General features: G+C 36.9%; 1 protein-coding gene across 1 annotated transcript in view; it reads right to left on the minus strand.

Moving 5' to 3' along the window:
- LOC150083729 (proto-oncogene tyrosine-protein kinase receptor Ret-like) overlaps window positions 1–19,822 on the minus strand; it is a 143,179-nt gene that overhangs the window by 66,889 nt on the left and 56,468 nt on the right. Inside the window, exons 2-3 of the mRNA XM_090378589.1 lie at window positions 13,427–13,663; window positions 2,777–3,031 (exon numbers count right to left, since the gene is read on the minus strand). Coding sequence (XP_090234715.1) covers window positions 2,777–3,031; window positions 13,427–13,663 — 492 coding nt within the window. The remainder of the gene's footprint in view (window positions 1–2,776; window positions 3,032–13,426; window positions 13,664–19,822) is intronic.

The raw sequence follows: 19,822 nt of genomic DNA on the forward strand, positions 1-19,822 counted from the left end.
CGTCATGCGTAGAATCCTTACTGTGCATTTGGAATAGGTTTTCTACTTTTTGTAGTAGACTATTCATTGATCCCAGGAGATTACTTGTTACAGCAATTTGCCGTTCGGGAAGCCTAGATAACAAAGAATTACTACGCTGTAAGGATAGCATTTAAGATGACGTTTTTGTTAGGAGATCTTGCAAGCTTAGAAATTGTTTGCTGAAACAATTTATAGCCTCACAACGTTCTCTGATAGAATTAAGTTCATTAAAGACAAGCTTCAGATCATCAATGCGATTGACTAAACATCTTTTAGAACTATCATTAGAAGTGACATCAATATTAGATGAACGAAAACTGGTAGAGTAGGTGAAAGATTTAGAGATGGGGAGGCAGTCCCCACACTTCCAACGATTGCGGGCTTTTCTAGTTAGCTTGCGATTGGAGGGAATGTAGCTAAAACAGTAGAAGTGCGAACAGATGCTACAACATAGGTATTCATCGCACATAGAGTCACAGATAATACAAATCTGCGGCTCCATTTATACAAAATAATGATATACAAGGAAATGTTCAATAAATACTGAAAGATACGATGCAGCCAAAACTATATTAGTTGAACTTTATAATATTTTACCCAGTGATTTGACAATTTCTAATAACTACAAATAAAAATATAACCCAGGCATGTAAGTGATGTGGAAGGAGAAGTAACTGAATATCTTGCATAAAATGAATTCATTAAAAGTTGCTCACCACCAGGATGATGAATTATTAATAAGGCAATATTTCTTCAAATGACAGATGAATTTGGCAAATAATAAAATGTTTCATTTAATTTAGTTTTTTCATCAAATCTATTTGCATTTCATGATGATCAAGAAAAAAGTAATTCATGCATCGTTTAGCATCTGAACCAGAAGAATTAATTGATTTTATGCATACAAGCAGATTTTTATTGTTTTAAAATGCAGAGAGCATAATTATATTTCATGGCAGTATGCTCCTGTATATATGGGCACCTAATCTACAAACAGTGCCCAGTGCCTTGGAGTTTTCTGTGGTCACATGACTGAGTCTTTGCCTATGGTTATCGACCGAAGGTAGCACCTGGTAAAGTGACTCTGGCTACAAAACTAATAACTTCCTAGGAACGTTCTCGCTAACACGCATCCAGACGAAAACGACCTTGACATTTGGTGGTATAATCTAAATTGCACTTGCAACGAGATTAGGAGCGTGAACAGACTTTGTGGACCTCACTTTTAGTATACAGTACTTAATAAAATAGATTTGCACAATTGTCCACATAAAATACTAGAATCCCAAAATACAGTATTAACTCATGAGGATTCAGTAGCTTTTATGCAATGATCTTATCTAGTAGAACCTCGCCTGCTGCATAGCGATTTACTTTTATATAGAAAAAATATCATTGCGTCAGTGGACACAAACAGCATTGAAAAAAATTTGTTATTTAAGTACTGTATTTCAGTTAAGCATTTTTTTTTTTTGTGATTTCACAACGTAAAATTTTATTAATTAACTTTTATTCATCGAGCTTCTCTCTATGTATAGGGGATGGTGCTGGTAAAGATCATCACAAGTGCACATTTGCAGAGTGAAAGTATTTAGCACTAGAACGGTAAGATTCAAAAAAAAAATTTTTTAAGTTAATTTAAGCATCTTGAATTTTGCTGATAGTTTTACAGATGGTAGCCAATAAAAAAAAGCTCTTTTGATAATAATAATAATATTACAATAATATAATAATATTTTATGATGATGATATTATTAATAGAGAGAGAGCTGTTTAAGCTAATTGCTTATTTATATAGTAGACCTGTAGTAGTGTTTAAAGTGAAAATTAATTTCAATAGGTACAATACTATAATAATCTGAAACTACACAAAAATGTAGTAATATTGTAAGCACCCAGTGCATACAAATTGTGGAAAAAATGGTGCAATGTCTTTCAAATACTGTGACTACAACAAAACGAATTCTACAATTGTACTTAGTGTACCTAACTTGTGAAAGAAAAATAGAAAAATCATCATAAACAAATTGGTTACCACATTATGATCATACATTTGTAAAAATAACCAAAAGTAAAATGAGGCAATAAAAATGAGAATTTGATTTATGAAGAGAATCGGAGTTCGATAACTCTGATGTGTCTTCGTAAATCAAATTGTACAAAATTTAATCTGGAAAACTAACATTGCATAAATAATTACTTTTCCTTATATAATACTATTGTATTTTTGTGGTATTACTTTAGCTTTAATCTGTTTCTCTGATCATTTAAATTTATGAGAAACTCATCTTTCTTTAAGGCACATGTCGAAATGTTAACCTCGATATAAATATTATACATTGAGGTTTTTTTGAGGGCTGTGCTCAGATACGGCATGAGTGCTCACTCTTGTAGTGTTAGAGAAACCTTTTCCCGTAGTTCTCAAGCGATTGGTCGTGTGAAGTAGCTGATGTCATCTCTCATTAACTTTTACTAATGATGAATCAGAAAGACATCTCCCATTTTAGCTGCATGTTTAAAACGAATATACACTTTTATGAAAATTGCGATAAAAAGCATACTATTGTACCCTTTTGCGAATTGGGTTAGAACATGTTTTATCTGTTTTATAAATGCCACTATCAAGTGTGGTTGATCGAAATTTGCCTTGCCTGCAGTCAAGCTGTTGACTCGCAAACTATGAGACATCATAGATGTAGCCGAGCACATTCCTCAGGAAATCGCCCTGTCTACTAAAGGGAGATATATGTATTACCTTTATATATACTGTATTCCATTGTCGTATTTGGACATGGGGGAGTCTTCTGTTGTAACTTTCCAAATGCTCTACTTGGTAGCAAGGATTCAGCAAGTTTAAATTTTGATGATCTTGAGGGAAAACAAAGAACGTCTTCTTTCTTGCACAGATCGATTAACCAACCCGAGATGGTAATGATAATATTGGATGAGGCAGGTGGACTGTTAGAATCTTTTGCGGTGACGTGGATGGAGACAGTCCTATTAAGTGGATCTGGTAAGAGGAGATAAAAATAACTTAAATATTAACATTCACAAATTCTACAGTGTTAAATAATATTAAAATAATATTTATTTACGCTGCGCTCCTAAAAGTAGTCGAACTATTCACTTCGAATATTTTCCCCCGCATTCGCTTTAGAGTAACTGCAGACTATATGACAGAAAATCTACTTCCAGCTGCTTGAAAGCACTCTTATATAGGTTTTTGTCAATTTAAAGAAAACAGAAAATACTTGATGAAATATAGGGTGATCATAATAAAAGTACCTGAACTCTGAGACCTCTGCCAATCTAAGGGAAGGGGGGGTTTGCATTCGAACTTGGAATTTCCATGCTTCGAAGGATGCAGAAAAGACTTACGGGTAAGAAAAAACGAAAAAAAAAAAAAAAAAAAAAAAGTTGCCAAAATTCACCAGCAGGGCGATTGGTGGCACTGCATGCATTTTTAAACAACAAAGGAATACAGCAGCGCTGTCGGAAGACTTTCAGCGTTATAAAAGACAGCTGAGCATAAAGTTTTAAGAAATGTGTTTCGTCATTAGTCACTGAGGATTAGATCCTCTCTGGAGATCCAGAAACTCGACCAACGTTTGCCCAGAATTTCTAGTAAGAATAGAATTCGAGAACATGGTACGGGATTTGGTGAGGCCCTCCTCCACTTGAAGGGAGCTGTGAATGTCAAAAAACTGTGAACTGATTTGGATAACAACTAATCCGTAAAATGTCAACGTGATTTGATTTTACGCCTCAGAAAACTGGGCCCTTGTCGACCGGGCTAGTGGGGTGGATGTGGTGCCTGCCTGGCAACCCAAAGGTCGCGGGTTCGAATCCCACCTCGGGCTTGGATCAGAGTAGTGCGAAAACCTTGGGAGGTGCATTATGGCCACAGGAGCCGATGCGCCAACAACTAACAAAAAAAAAAAAAAAAAAAAAAAAAAAAAACCTCGGCCCTTACTTTTTTGGGGATATCTATACGTCAGAATCTGCCTTACTGCCCAATGGTATATGATAAGATTATTTTGTTAGTACTTCAACAGCTTAAGTGTCGTAGACATCTCTGTTTAGTATTAGTGGAAGTGGCAAATGATGCAAGCTTTAACAGCATGCCAAAAAAAAAAAAAAAAAACTTCCCGCATCACTTGTTCAACCCTCCCCCTAACGGTTTGTATAGTTCTTCCTTGAATTTATTCAAACTATCCACTTCCACAACAGATGGGAGTTTGTTCCATCAATCAACCACCCGCTGGCTGAACGGAAATTTCCGCACTTCCGACCTGCAACCTTTCTTCCTCAATTTGAATTTATGCTCCTCACATTTGTTGTCTGAGAAAGAAGGGTGCCACCATCATTTAGCTTACTTAATCCAATCAAAATCTTAACCTTAATCAAATTACCTCCTAGGTGCCAGGTTTTCAGGCACTACAGTTTACAGAATTGAAGTCTATCCAAGTAAGAGCAACCTTTTACTTCACTCACCAATCTTGTTGTGCGTCTCTGTACCCATTTCGACAAATTTACATTCTTTCTAAAATGAGGCCTTCAGACCTTTTTGCGGCACTCAGGATGCGGCCTAACCATTGCCTATAGATGGATAATCACCTCCTTGTTCCTGCTGGCAAAATTCATGTATGTCATCGAGAAAACCCCATGGGCTGTCCTGGCATCCTGTCTGAACTGCACAGAGAACTTCATATCCGACTGTAGAATTACACCCAGATCTTTTTCATTGTCCATTACCCTGAGGGGTGGCACCAGAGTTGGTACGTTAACGTGGGATTACTGCTACCCGTATGAAGTATCTTGCATTTGTTAATGTTAAACTTCAACTTCCATTTTTCAGCCAATCTGCTTAATTTTTCTAGCTCTTGTTACAGTAGCTTACCCTGATTAATGTCATTAACCATCTTGTCAACGTTAGTATCATCTGAAAACTTGGACATTAAGCCTGATATACCTTCTTCAATATCACTAATAAACATTGAAACAACAATAGGCGCAGAACTCAACCTGAGAAATTTACCAATAACATTAGTCCAAGAAGAGCAGAGTCCATTGATAACCACCTGAGCTTCATCACATGGTGGGATTTGTGTAGTAGTGCTTCCTATGGGTGCACAGGAAAAATGGGTCGACCCATCAGTGTAAAATATTATGACGCTAAGGCTTCCTAAGAATATTCTTAATGAATTCTTTCTGTTTATGTGTGTGAGGGGGTGGGGAATGGTTTGAGGATTATAGAATCTGAATTAAAACCACTCCATTGGCGGGCCAAAGAATTTATGCACAATAAATTTGGTATCGATCAGAATTTTCCTTCATGAATAATGCCTGAGGTGGGAGAGAGAGAGAGAGAGAGCAAAAAACATACGCTGGAATTCTGGTTATGTATCCATTGACAATATGAATTTTACATCGCAGGTAATGCCCGAAGCATATTTTCTTCTATGTATACACGTAGATTTCGTCGGTGGGGGAAGGAACTTAGTGGTCTGCGAAATCGCCAGTTGCCCTTAATACCTTTCCAAGAATCGACGAAATATACTCTGAAAATTTGGGGGAGGGGAATAAAGGATCGTAATTTATCCTAAATTTTCAAGGATACCAAAAAGAACATACGCTTAAAATTTTCTGTCGATTCGACTCTCTTCCTTATGGAGTAATCCCGAATATCCGAAACTTCTGAAAGAGTGCTTATCGAGATTTTCAAAAAAAACATAGCCGATTTCTTTTTTGACCAATTTTAATGAAATTTGGTGGAACAACTTAAATCTAAAAATATAAATTTCATGAAAATCTGTCAACTGGAAGTCGAATTATTACATGCTGAATGAAAGTAGAAAAGCGTACTGAAAGTAGACAAGATGTATTTTTGATCAATATTATTTCAAATTTAAGGTAACCGAACTTTCTTTTATTGAAAAATACTGCTATTTGCTGATTAATTTGAATTAACTTTAAGTTAACTTATATTTGAAAGAGTATTTTTTAGCTACGCGATAATATGTAACTAGTGAACAGTATTGGTATGTAGTGAAAAAATAAATTCGGTATACTATTCAGTACTTATGAAATCACAACATCGTGGCCCACTTCATTGTCCAAATTGAGCAACAGCAACCTCTCTTTGTAACTAAGATGCTGACGAAACCAACTTTTTTTTGTGAACTCTTTCTGCATCCCTCAGTATTTGAAGGTCGCAGAGAAATTCAATACTTGAAGCATGCAGATTCAATTCGCAGTGTAGAGACCATTCTTCAGTACTTGTAATTTCTTAAAACTACCTTGAAAGTACGTTTAAGTACTTCCAGCTTAGCTGGAAATTCCCAATGTCCTTTGCATAGCGAAAGTTTTCATTAAACACTTAATACTTTAGTACATATAATTAAGTGGAGCTTGCTTCATCTCTATACTTAACCGGAAAAACTGCATTTACTTATATGTAATAAATGTACTGTAACCTGAAGCTATATAGCCCTAAATTAATTATACTAATCCTTTAGTTAATCCATATAGATCCATATAGTTAATCGATATATGAAAATACGTTGTAGCGATTTTTGTATCTCCTTATGTGTGAACAGAGTCGTCTTTTCAAAAGGTACTTGCATATTTTTGCGGGGAAATAAACTTGGAAGAGTCATTTAGATATGTGTACTTGTGCTGCTCTTTGTACACTGGGTTCCCACTTGGTACAAGTGTCTAAAATTCCGTGCCCAGAAAATAATGATTCCTCTCGGCGTGGACTCTTAACTTTCTAAAACGTGTCACGGTATATTGTATCTCAAAAGTGCCTAGTTTCCACATGCTGCAGTTTTCAGAAATGAAGTTTTTCTTGGAAAGAGTATCCCTTTTTGCTCTGGCTAATCCTTTGAACAAGTTCTTCTTCTTTGCAACAGATTCTCATCTTTCCTAAAATATTCTTGCATCCCCTCTATTTAAGTGTATCCCATCCCTGTAAAAACAGCGTCTTCGGTTACAAACAATGCTTGAAAAAATTCAACCCCATGAACCTTGCACAATCTCTCCCCTTGATATTCCAGGTTTTCGTCATATACTCTTTCCTATCAAGGCTGGGCAAAATCACGGACACTTTAATAATTATGGGAAACGAAAACGTTGTTACGTCTTTATTAAATTAAACTCAAGAAACACTTCAACTACAAAATAAATACAGGAAATTAATTAATGCTCTTAATAGATTATAGCTAAGGCAAGATACCATTTTACTCCTATGAACCTAACCACCCATGTATCAAAATAAATAGATAAATAAACATAAAAAGAAGATTAAAAAAGAAAAGGACCAAAGCAAGAATCACGCTCGGAAGAGTGAACTTATTGCTCTTTGCCCAAACAGACGCACGCCAACATCCCCAAAAAACGAGCGCTGCTAAAATAATAATACAAAAATACTACCAAAAAAAGAAAGAAAGAAAAAGAAGAAGAAAAAAAAGTAAAAAAATAAATATCAGAATAGAAAAGACACACCACTGGGGGTCAATTACCTTAGTAAATATCGATAACTTGATCTGTTTTAAAAATCATTAATATCCTAATAATAACTGAAATTTCTAGAAATGAAGCAAGTTGCATTATTGGTTATTTGATCGGATACCAATTACCATCACAGACTACACAAAAAAGCGCTTGGTTTTTAGTTAGTGGGTGCAGGTTAGAATTGTAACCTGCATCCACGGTGATTATGCAGATCCTTTATTTTGTTCTTAAAAGCAATGAAGAAACCTGAAACAAATGAAGTACGTATAAACGGTACAGAAATTATACGCTGAACTTCTTATTTTAAACTAAAAGTAATTGGAGCTCTTAAAAGCATTTAAGCAATTTGTACTCTATTAGCTATAGAACTCCTGCTATAATATTAGGAAACTAAAAAATAGTAGGAATTCCTATTCAGTACAGGGATCATAGACACTGAATATGCTACTATTATTACATAAATAGAGGTGGTATAAAGAAAGGGCCTCAAGTATGGTCTTCGCAAACGAATCCAAGACAAATTTACAGTTATAAAGGGTCGCCTTAATTTGTATCTGCATCTTGGTATCAGTATTAGTAGATTAGTTGTGGCAAATGATGCAAGAAAGCACGCCTTTACAGAGTCAGCAAAAAAAAACCCCACCTATCCGCCTCATCTGCCCATCCCCCTTAATAATACGTTTAACTCGTCCTTAAATTTATTAAAACTGCCTACTCCACAACAACAGATGGAAGATTGTTCCAACAATCAACTACCCGCTGGCTGAAGGCAAACATACCACATCTATCCTACAATCCTTCTTCAATTTGAATATATGCTACTTCATGCGTGGAGTCTAAGCAAGAGGAAGAATCCCTCAGCATTTAGCTTGCTCAATCCATTCAAAGCCTTAAAGACTTCAATCAGATCACCTAGTCTTCACACTCTGTAATTTACAGAACTGAAATCTTTCTTCACAAAATCATCCATTTATATTCCCTTCACCAACCTCGTTGCATTTCTCTGCACTCGTTTCAAAAAATCTGCATCCTAAAGCAAGGCCACCAGACCTGTATGCAGTACTGAAGATGTGGCCTAACCAATGCCTTGTCCCTGCTATCAAAATTCCTGTATATCACTGACAGAAACCCCATTAGTTTTCCTGGCAGCCTGTCGCACTGCTGCTGAAAGAACATCATGTCTGACTGCACAATTACACCCAGGTCTCTTTCATTTTCCACCACCCTGAGTGCAGTGTCATACAGTTGGTACGTTAATCCGAGATTATTGCTACCCCTATGCTGTACCTTGAATTTCAAAAACAAGATGGAGTTTTACACTGCCCTACTATTAATATCCTGACACCTGCATATCTACAAATAATCTTTATTTAAAGAAAAAACTAATAACGTGTGATGAAATATTTAACCTTTATGACAAACTGTCGTCTTCATGAAACACTGTCCGCCAGGTTTTGTAGATCTCCTCGGATATTTCCCCCATTCGGTCTTCAAGGCGGCAACAAGTTCAGCTCTGTTTTTGAGCAGTCTCTCCTCACAGGCACCCGTCGATCTAATTCATTCCAGAGGTGCTCTATAGGATTTAGGTCACGGTTGGACTGGACTGGGCTTGGCCGGATAGTCCGCATAGAATGGAAAACACAGTTTTCAGTTTTTTGAGGACAACTGTTTGTAGGGCTCTCCTGTCACGTTCCATCAGCCTCTGAGGTTTTCCGGTCGTTTCTTGATGGTTTCAGCACCAGTCCAAAAAGTTGTACTGGCCAGTCCAGTCCAACTTCTCGACGTTTATGTCCTCAAACCAGTCCGTCAAAGCGAGCAGTATAGCATGTCCTGCTGATACAGGTAAGGGCCTTCCCCGACGTGCTGCCACCACAGCGTAGGTAACGCATTTTGTTCAGGGCGTGCAAATGGACCTCTGCATTCATAGGTTTGTCCAAAACAACCAGTAGTCCGAGGTCAAACCATGAAAAACGGTCCCAGAACATCACGCTGCCTCCACAAAATTTCATTGTCGAGACGGTACAATCCGGCAGGTAGCTTTCTTCGCGCATCCACCTCACACAGTTACGACCGTCGCACTGGTAGACCTGGTACAATGGCTCATAATTCCAAAGCACAGCTTTCCATTCTTTGCGGATGATTGTTTGCAAGGCTCTCCTATCAAGTTCCACTCGGAGGGTTTCTGGGTCGTTTTGTGATTGTTTCAGCACTCCACTGCCGTTTGCAGATCCCATCGCGAATCATCCACCAAAGAATCTTCAGTGCCGTTGAAACGTCACGTACAGATCGATTGCTTATGTGGCACTAGTATCATTGCTTGCTGAAAGTATGTGTGTTAACTCCATCATTTTGTATTCATAATCCCTATGCTATCTCCTCGAAGGCTTATGAGCATATTTATAGTTGTGTCTGATAAGTGGGGCTTGGGTAGAAGGTGACGAACTACTGTAAGTACTGTTGTAAATGACAGCCTATGTTGAATTGGTTGACATGACAAGGGATGGCTAAGTAGCAAAGCGGCCAGAAACAGCTAAACAACACACACACACACACACACACACACACACACACACACACACACACACACACACACACACACACACACACATAAAACTCATTTCTGGCCATTGCCTAGAGTCTTGTATATCATCACTGAGAACCATGGCGGAGATAAACTAACGTTTAGGGGTCCCCTTGCGTGAGACACAACACATGTCCACATAATTCACCTGCGTAGAATAGACGGCACTATTGCTATCATCTCTCTGCAGGAAATCCTAGCACACTGGAATTTCTTGTTCTCTAATACGTTGGTAGAGCAGTGTAAATTACGGGATTGTAGAAAGTAGGTCACTGTCATCAGTAAGCAAGATCGCTTCCGAAATCGACATTTCATGACTTTTTTTTGTTCGAATTGGTTGTTGTGGTAGGGTTTTAGGAGCATTGGCGACTAAGGCCTTATTGTTCCTTGTATATTGTACGTAATTTGCGTGTGTTCTGAGGTTGATTTTCTGTCTGCTGGACAAATAAAAAAAAAAAAAAAAAACAGTTTCCAAGGGAGAAACCATGCTGTCGTCTCCTGAGACCAACTAAGTCAGCCACGTTGTGAAAAAGACCCATAAAAATTCCTTCCGTCGTCGATGGGAGTCGAACCCAGGTCTTTTCCACCTGACGTGGGGGGAACGGCGATCCTACCAACTGTTGTTTCTGCAGTATAACGGTGAGAACAACAGAGCCCCCCCCGTCATTTCTGTAAAGCTCTTTCTATTTCGCAGTTAACTCTCTTATTTGCTTAGTATTTAGTTTATTCTGTTTTCTTTCCTATGCAATTCTTCTTAATCGAAGTCACGTGATAACTACCGCTGGTAAATTAAGATACTGCCGTTTGATAATGCCCGGGAGCAAGCGAACTTGTGCTGTTTGAACTATATTCAAAGTTAATTAATGAGTGTACAATGGATTTTCTTTTATAATCTCGGTAATGGTAGCCAAAAAGAGAGAGATCGTAATTCGTAGAGATAATTCGGGTGGCAGATCACTAAATCTACCAGTGTAACTTCAATTCCTTAATGCTCAATTTAGAAACTAAAGCCATTTAACACCAGATGTCGCACAGTTCAATTCAACAGTACCTTTCAGATGAGGGTATTGTTGAATTGGAAGTTAGAATTAGAAGTTCTGAATTTGGATTCATGAATGCACTACTGTATCTAATAGACAAAGACTTTTTCTTATAAAGTTTAAGACAGTGTACGAACGAATATTCTATTTATTAAATTATTTTGCCGCCTTGTAACGATCAGTTGTAAAACCTAAAACAAATATATATTTCTAAGCAAAACTAAAAGTTTTTTTTTTTTTTTTTTTTAATATATTTTGGCGAATTTTTTTTTTTTTTTTTTGTTGAAATCTCTTACCAAATCTTACGTATGAGTTTTAACAATAAAGAGCAAATTTTCACAACTCTTACCAAATCTAATGGCGGCACATTTTTGGGTCGAGAAAATATTTTGGATGATTACTGTTTTAATAAATCGTATTAAAATCGTATTCCTATATTTATGTTATATTTAATAAAATACTAATCAATAATATTTAATAAAATTTTAACTTCTAACTACGTAAATCACAATTAAATACACCATACCAAACTTGCGCTACTTGTCACAACAGCGTGTGGCTTATCAAAAGCAGTTAACATTTCGCAATTGTAACCTGCACCCACGGTTTACGTATTAAAAAACGAGCTGATGTTTACTCGGCGCAGTCTTACTTATGCCGCAGAGGATGACGATGACCTGGTATAGCGGCAAGTGGGCTGGTAGTTATGGGGAAATGTGAGTAGGACACTTTCTTGAGGAAAATGAATTTGTCCTCCTGAAAACACGAAAAACATTAAAACTATTTTTAGTAATACTGCAGTGTATTGTAAATTTAAATTTTATTTCGCCCTTTATATGAAGAAAGACTTCAGCTAAAAGAACTTATTTTGACAAGTACCTCAAGTACGGATTTACTTCGATAATTACAAGAGTGGAAAGGCCGTAATACTGAGGTCATATGCATGGAAATGCTTCCCAACGAATCGTTGAAACCAAATAAATCGAAACGGAATTTAAATGCTATAAACCCTCAACTTAAGAAGGGTGATGTGCATTTTTTTTGTGCATGTGATCTCATAATTCTATAAAATATTTTCCCTGTGGAGAACCTCCTTTCTCGGGTTTGAATTGACTTTGGTTGCAAAGCAAGCCTTACCGAATTGTAAAAATGAGTCGCATTCTCAAAAATATTTGTAACCGCTGTTACAGATGGATCCGTTTAAAAATATTGAATTTGTTAGAATGGAAAATTCAGTATAAAGTGTGCATTTTTATCCATTACCAGTTAAGAACACGTTATATACGTCTATAGTGATATACATTTTTCTTGTCGGGTTTTTTTACTGACAGACCTTATTGCGCCACTTTGTATTACTGTCTATATGTTCACCGCCGATTTGCATGTTGTGCGGGCTGAAAAATCTGGAATAACTCAAGGGGGCCAACTCCCTCCCCCTGAAATTAACTAACTTCAGCCCCGATTGAGGAGTCCTATAGAAATTCCTCTGGTAAATGACAAACCCAGACGTGCATACCTTGGCGTACTGTCTGCCTCAGAACTATGTATATACTCATAGTTATATATTTGGATATTAATTGATCTATAGCATGTTTTAATACCACGTTTTAATTTATTTTTATATCATGGTTTAATTCTCATGTATTTGTGATACATGTTTTTATATTACCCCATAAGCTTGTCAAGCCCCTGACCTCTTGGCCGAGGCTGGCATATATATTGTATCTTTACTGTACAGTAAAGATTACTTCCTCTTCTTCTTACAAACGAATAAGTGTAGAAAACACTCTACTGTCGCGGAGGACAGTCATACCTCGTTCACTTTTCTTTGATGTCGTTTGGGGCTTGTATGTGGGTGGAAATGTGTGTGTGATAAAGACCGGTAGTGGTTGGTGTTCTCTTACTAAATATTCTTTCGCGGAACCCCCTCTTTTTCTACATAGAAACTTTTTTGTACAAATGGCAAAGATCAATTTGATTAGATGTTTGGACACTGGCATGTACACTAGATGAACACAGATTCATCTAGTTTGGGAGACATTTTCTATGAAAGGAATGCAGTATTTGTCATAATGAACCAGCTTGTGTACCGGAACAGTGTGGAATTAAATCGACGATATTGCTCGGTGATGCCGTTAATGGGATTATTCTCAATTCTCATTTTCGCTCAGTTTCCCGAGGTCGCATGTGGGTGGTGCTATTATGAAATGCGGGCGTTAGACTCAAAATATGCGCGTGTACCCATGTGGATGCATACACAAGTTCTCACCTTCGTGTTTGGCAGAATCGAACACAGTGGCGATGCTTATCTCTCCGGACGTCTCGTTAATGCTGAACTGTCTCTTGTTTTGACTGTTGACGGCAGGAAACTCCGTGACACTCTCAATACCGTAGAGGATAGCACTGGATTCCGAAATGGCGATGACCTGGTAGAACGGCACGTGGACGGGGTAGTCATGGGGAAGTGTGAGTAAGACACTTTCTTGAGGAAAATAAACTCTCCCTCCTGAAAATAACAAAAGAAAACATAAAAACACCACATTGTCAGCCAACACACACACGCACGCACGGGCACACACATTTTGAACAAAGCACAGATTAACAAAAACTGTTTATACATGCTCAATATGATTAAATAGAACTAAATTTAGAGTAAATTTTACTTATACTTATGCACAGTGGGATAATTTTCGTTACAATTAAACAGTATAAACAGTAAATGTATAATTACTACAGTGATCGCAAAGTAACCCTCTCTTGAGAGCAGAGCAAAATGATAACAAAGGACATTATGGTTTAGCGATGGGCAGTGGAAAACCATTATGGCAGACTATTCCTGGACTCAAAGCCTAGAAAAGTCATTTCAAACTGTTACAATCAGCCAGAGCTAATTTGTGTACGTTACTTGGAAGGCCGCTGAGGATCCTCTGGAGGAACAAATGTATGTGACCTACATTTCCGCGCATCGCAAAAGTGTGTGCGGAGATCAGGGTGGAGTGAGTGCAGCCGACGTTTAGAGAGAGAGAGAGAGAGAGAGAGAGAGAGAAAAAAAAAAGATGTAATTCGATTACTGTTGATCAAGGTAAACACGTGTATATAGAAATGCGCAGTCTTTTGTATACCCATGAAAAGCCACTCCCAAATGCCGATTTTCCATCAGTAGATATTTTTAAGTGGTGCTAATTATCCTTTGGTTATCTGAATATGTCAGAAGGAAAGTTCCGCTTCCTCAAATATTTTCACGAACCTCTGTGTGAAATTAGGCTCAGTGCATATCTGCAGTTTCCATGCTGAAATTACCTAGCAACCATTGGGCAGATCACGTGACATACAACATAAATATTCCCCCGCTGGCAACATCTGTCAAGCTGCCTCAGACGCATAAAATAAAACAAATGCCACGAGTTATGTGCATATTTCTTCTCGATGTCTAGCTCCATTTGCGTGCCTACGAGCAACAACAGAGTCCCACGTGAGGTCGATACCCCAGTTAATTCTTCTGATATGTTACTACCAGCATGCGCAGAGACTGATTTCTCCATCAAAACGCCTAACTACTTTAGTTCGATATTTGAGAAATATAGATTACCACAACGACTAAGTAACTTTCCACGTGATAATAGCGACTATGTTGTGTACAGTTTGCGTATCGAATTTCATTAAAATTTTTCGTATTTTTTTTTTTTTCAGTACTTCTTGGTTAGACTGAAACTAGAACCAGCGAAAAGAGAAATATTTTAAAAAACAGTAGTGAATGTGTTCAAATGGCGATCTTTAGAAATACAATAATGGCCATGCAGATGGCTTTAAATATCGAAATAAGAAGTTACTAGATGGCAAGATTCCGCTGATGGTGGCAGGAATACGTCTTCTTAAATGGTACAGGAGATAACGATGCTGCAGCTCATAATGAATTGGGAGTTGTCCAAGCAAATTGTTGTAAAAGTAGATAGTGCTCCTTATTATTACAGAAAAATTGCCCCATACCATTACATGAAAAAGTTTTTTTTTTTTTTTTTCCCTCTAATATTATACAAACCTCATTTGTTTATTTGGAGTGATACTCTACCAAGGCAACTCATTGTAAACGTGGCTGTATGAGGATGAAATACCATTTAAAGAATGAATGTTTTTAATAATAGTATTTCGTTATTTAATATTTCCGGGATTACAAAATTGGTGTTAATTCAATGAGGATCCCGCAAAAGTAATATTATTAATTTATCTCTACAACTAATGTAAGCGTGCATTGAATATTGCTAGGCATGATCAACGTCGCAAAAATTTATCAAACTTGCATTTTGCAATAAGTTCAGGCGGTAAATATAAGACATAACTGGGTATACACACTGTATGTAGGATGGATACCCACGTGAGAGGCAGTCAAATGAGTAGTTTATTTTGTGTCCCATTTTATTTTACTTTTTAAGTTCAGAAAAGCAATATGATAGTACATATTGGTTAATTCGGTCAAGTAGTTAATGTTACAAATATACAGCATTCTTTTATATTAAATAAATACACAAATATTTTAAATAAAGAATTACTGCATGGTTCTACAAATTTTGCTTCTTAACTCACCTGAACAAAGAACATCCGCCTATTTCCTATAAACTATAGAACCCTACATGAAAACTGAGTGTCGAAATTACGTTTAACTTGTCAGCCATCTGAAAAATATTACTTTCCTCGTGGCAAGAAAGCTAACCATCTATGTCTTTGACGACGAAAAGCTAAAATGTCAGCTTCCTTATTGTAACAAGGCTTCGGTGTTACCATAGCAACTCATCATTAATGACTAGAAGAGAATCAAAAAGTGCATAAATCATGAACTGAATGTCTCCACCCAAAATATCTCATTCCAAGTTTTGGGCCGAAAAAGGATAAAACGTGCATTTTAGTTTGGATTTCGCCGAACAGTACTGTGTATTTTTCTGAATACGAAAACGATGACACAAATATTTATATTACCTAAAAGGTAAATCCGTTTCTACAGAAACGGGATTTAAAACAGTCGGCGTGATATTCGTTGACTATTCTCGTCATAAATTCATATTCTGTTAAGATGACATTTGCCCGTTTTGCTGTGGACTAAATAATCAACTTGTACTCGATTTCTACTATCTGGTTTCCACTATCATGATTCGCAAAGAAAATGTAATCACAATTCCAATAACCATTGTGTAGAGACAGTAAGAAAGAAACAGATGGTCGTATGTGTAGTAGCTGGGTGATAATAACAACAGGATTCAGTAGATTAGTGCCAATCTATCAAGGGAGCTATGACTCTGTCAACAAACATTGTAGGCGGTGATTAGGATGGAAGATGCAGGGTTTGCAAAAATACTCACCCGCTAAAAAAACATCCAGCAACTGCGCCCTTTTTCATCTTAGATCTTTGCAGATTTAATTTTGATTTTTTTTGCAGTGCTAGAGTTGTCACAGCAAATAGATTTGTTTAACCACTAATTACTAGTAATTTTTAAAAATAAGCTAGACTTTTTTGTTGTAATATAATTTGACTAACTTTTATTTATTCCGGACAGATTGTTTTCCATCTCCCTTATGGTGGAGGAACTTTAAAGTTATCCTTTCTTTTATTAAACACTAATTGCTTGGAAACACCATTATATATAGTTTTTGTTGCTTAGAAAGGCCGTTTTTACCTGAATTTGCTTGTGCAAATGTAATACACAACAAAATCATATAACCTATTCTTGCCCCATTAATAACCTATTAATGGGGCAAGAATAGGTTATATGGTTTTAAATCCGTTTTCTAACCCGAAGTTGGAGAGTCTATGGCAAAGCATTATTCCATATAATTTAGCTTCATAATGATTTCAAAAATTATCAGCGTTAATTTTTACCGACACTTAATAAAATACTGTATATTTTGAACTTGAATTATTAGAAACCGAAAAGCTCTTTAAATAAACAAAATGTTTATAGTTTTGGAAGTATGGAAGGGAAGATCGTCCGGATTAATCATATAGCGAAATCATTGCTCTAAGGTGAAGATCAAGGATGTCGTTTTAATGGGTTATCCACACATCGATGAGGAAATCCACGCTATATCACTACACTGGCTTTTATCTACAAGCGGAGTGTTGCGCACTTTTCGGGTTCAGGTCAGGCCCAAGTACTCGTATAGAGTACAAGAGTTCAAGCATCTGAATAGCTAGAGTGTTTGCATAATTATAGCCATTCACCGCCAAAATTATGCTCGTTTGATTAGTGGAAACAAATTAAGGTCTGGAGGGAACAGACCTCTAGTTATACTAATTCTATATTAATTGCGTAGCTTGTAGAGCAATTCTCTGGGCGGATAGTAGAATAATTAAGATGATGAATCTACAACGATGTCAATCGTCACGCACGCCATCAGGTGGGATAAACATTAATCAAATTAGCAGAAATGCAAGCGTAAAGTGCTAACATAGGTTTTCTTTCAAGATTTACGATTTTCTGATTTTTTAATCAAAAGATCTTTCAATTCAAACTACTGACTCACCGGATGAAACTCTGTTAACAAGTGAAGTCGTTTCAGGCAGGCTTATAAGTGTTTTATATTTCATTTATTATGTCCGTTCTGATATTCTCTGCGAGAAACTTGGTAATTTGGAATCTCCTCTTTTCGATCTTCTCTGGCTTAAAATCTCTTTACCACATTCTTTCTGATTCAACTATTGCCTCTATCGTTCTTCCAACCACAAATCACTTGGAACTCTTTAACTTCCTCTCTTTGAAGCTTGACTTTTTCCAGTCCAACTTTCCTAACAGTGAAGTAATTTTCTTTGGTGATTTTAAAGTTCACAACTCCAGCTGGCTTCCATTTTCTAGTCACACGGACCCAGCTGGTCTGGTCGAGATGCCGAAGCTTTTGCAATTACTAATGAACTCGCGAAATTAAGCAAACAGCTTCGCAAACTATATGGTAAGGAAATGAATACATCTTCAATTTCTGCGCTTAGGAGAGAGTAACATGTTGGCACTGAAGATCCACTTCGCTTGGCTACTGCATGTAAAGTTTACATGTCTATTGTTTACATTGTAAACAATAGGAGCAGGAACTTAATGGATTATTACTGAAGATGCGAAAACTGTTGTAATATATAGCACGCTTAAAATATCCTAAATGGATTATTCAAGGATTATTTATTAATTATTAGTTACAACACAATATTAATTATAAATTATCTAGATTAAAATTAATTTTAAATTTAATAGACTCATATACAGGTTGTTTATAACTCCCTATTTTTAAATTATTGTAACTTTCTTATTTTTGTAACCGATTTTGATGAAACTAACGTTAGTTGAGTCAATGTTCCTTGATGTTTATAAAGTTAATGTTAGTTTGTTTTATAGATCAATCATTCCTCAAGTTTTTGAGTGTGCAAGCGAGGGCCAAAATCACAGTCCACTAGGTGGTTTGGAGATCCGTTATAAGAGATCAAAGGTAGTGGAGGGCCGAACGTGGAATCCATACAACATTGGACGCAGAAACAATAAAACATTACCATAAAAAATTAACGACAGGCTGTGTCACCGATAGGAAGAGAACATGAAAGCAATCAGCCTCACTGACTGCAGTCAACATTGCAACAGTGACCGAGATATTCTCAAAGATCAACAGAATCAGTGCGTCAAGGAGCACGTGAAAATAGACTCTTCCCGTTATCCAACTGCGACCAGCCTCAGGAAAGAATAGTCTTTAAAACCATAGAAGCCACACTACGCTCAGCAGTTGTTTCCTGATGGCTGCGACAAAAGGATGGAATTTGCAAAAATTATTTGGGGTGGAACAAAATGTGGCCAGAGCTGTTTGATAACATTGTTTTGAATGACAAGTCTGTTTCACGTTGGAGGTTTTATTAATTGAGAAACTGGCATTATTGGGCAGCAGAAAATCCGATCAGTGTGTTGAAAAGGCTTGTAATCCAAAGGTCTGTTGTGGTATAACATTATCATTAGCACTAGTAGAGGCATATGATGCAAAAACGCAAGCTTATGCAGCATCAGCCAAAAAAAAAAAAAAAAAAAAAAAAAACACTCCCATTTCACCCCTCCGTTCGTTCCAAATACCTGTCCAGCTCAGCCTTAAATTTATTTAGGCTATCAACTTCCACAACAAACGATGGAAGTCTGTTCCACCAACCAACTATCCGCTGGCTAAAGGCAAATTTCCGCACATCTATCCTACATCTGTCTTTCCTCAATTTGAATTTATGCCCTCTCAGGTGATTATTCTGAACAAGAGGAAGAATCCCATCAGCATTGAGCATGCTCAAACCATTCAACTTTATACACCTCAATCAGATCACCTCGCAGGTGTCTAGTCTCCAGACACTGTAATTTGCAAAACTTAAGCAGTCAATTATTTATTCTTAATTTATTTATCTATTTATTATTTATTTATTATTTATCCTTAAGCAGTCAATTATTTATACTTAATTCCAGTCAATATCTGGGAAATTAAAACTCCCATTATAAGACTTTCTGATTTACTGGCCCACTCTATTTCCCTGTACAGTTTCTTATTATACTCATCAGAGTCATTAATCCTATAACACACTCCTACTCTCAATTTTGATCTCCCAATGCTTATGTCACACCAAACTGACTCGACACTGCACTGTCCAGCGATGTCGAGTGATTTCACT

Source organism: Mastigoproctus giganteus, chromosome 7 (assembly GCF_048544385.1).
Source record: "Mastigoproctus giganteus isolate SK-2022 chromosome 7, ASM4854438v1, whole genome shotgun sequence".
Taxonomy (NCBI): Eukaryota; Metazoa; Arthropoda; class Arachnida; order Uropygi; family Thelyphonidae; genus Mastigoproctus; species Mastigoproctus giganteus.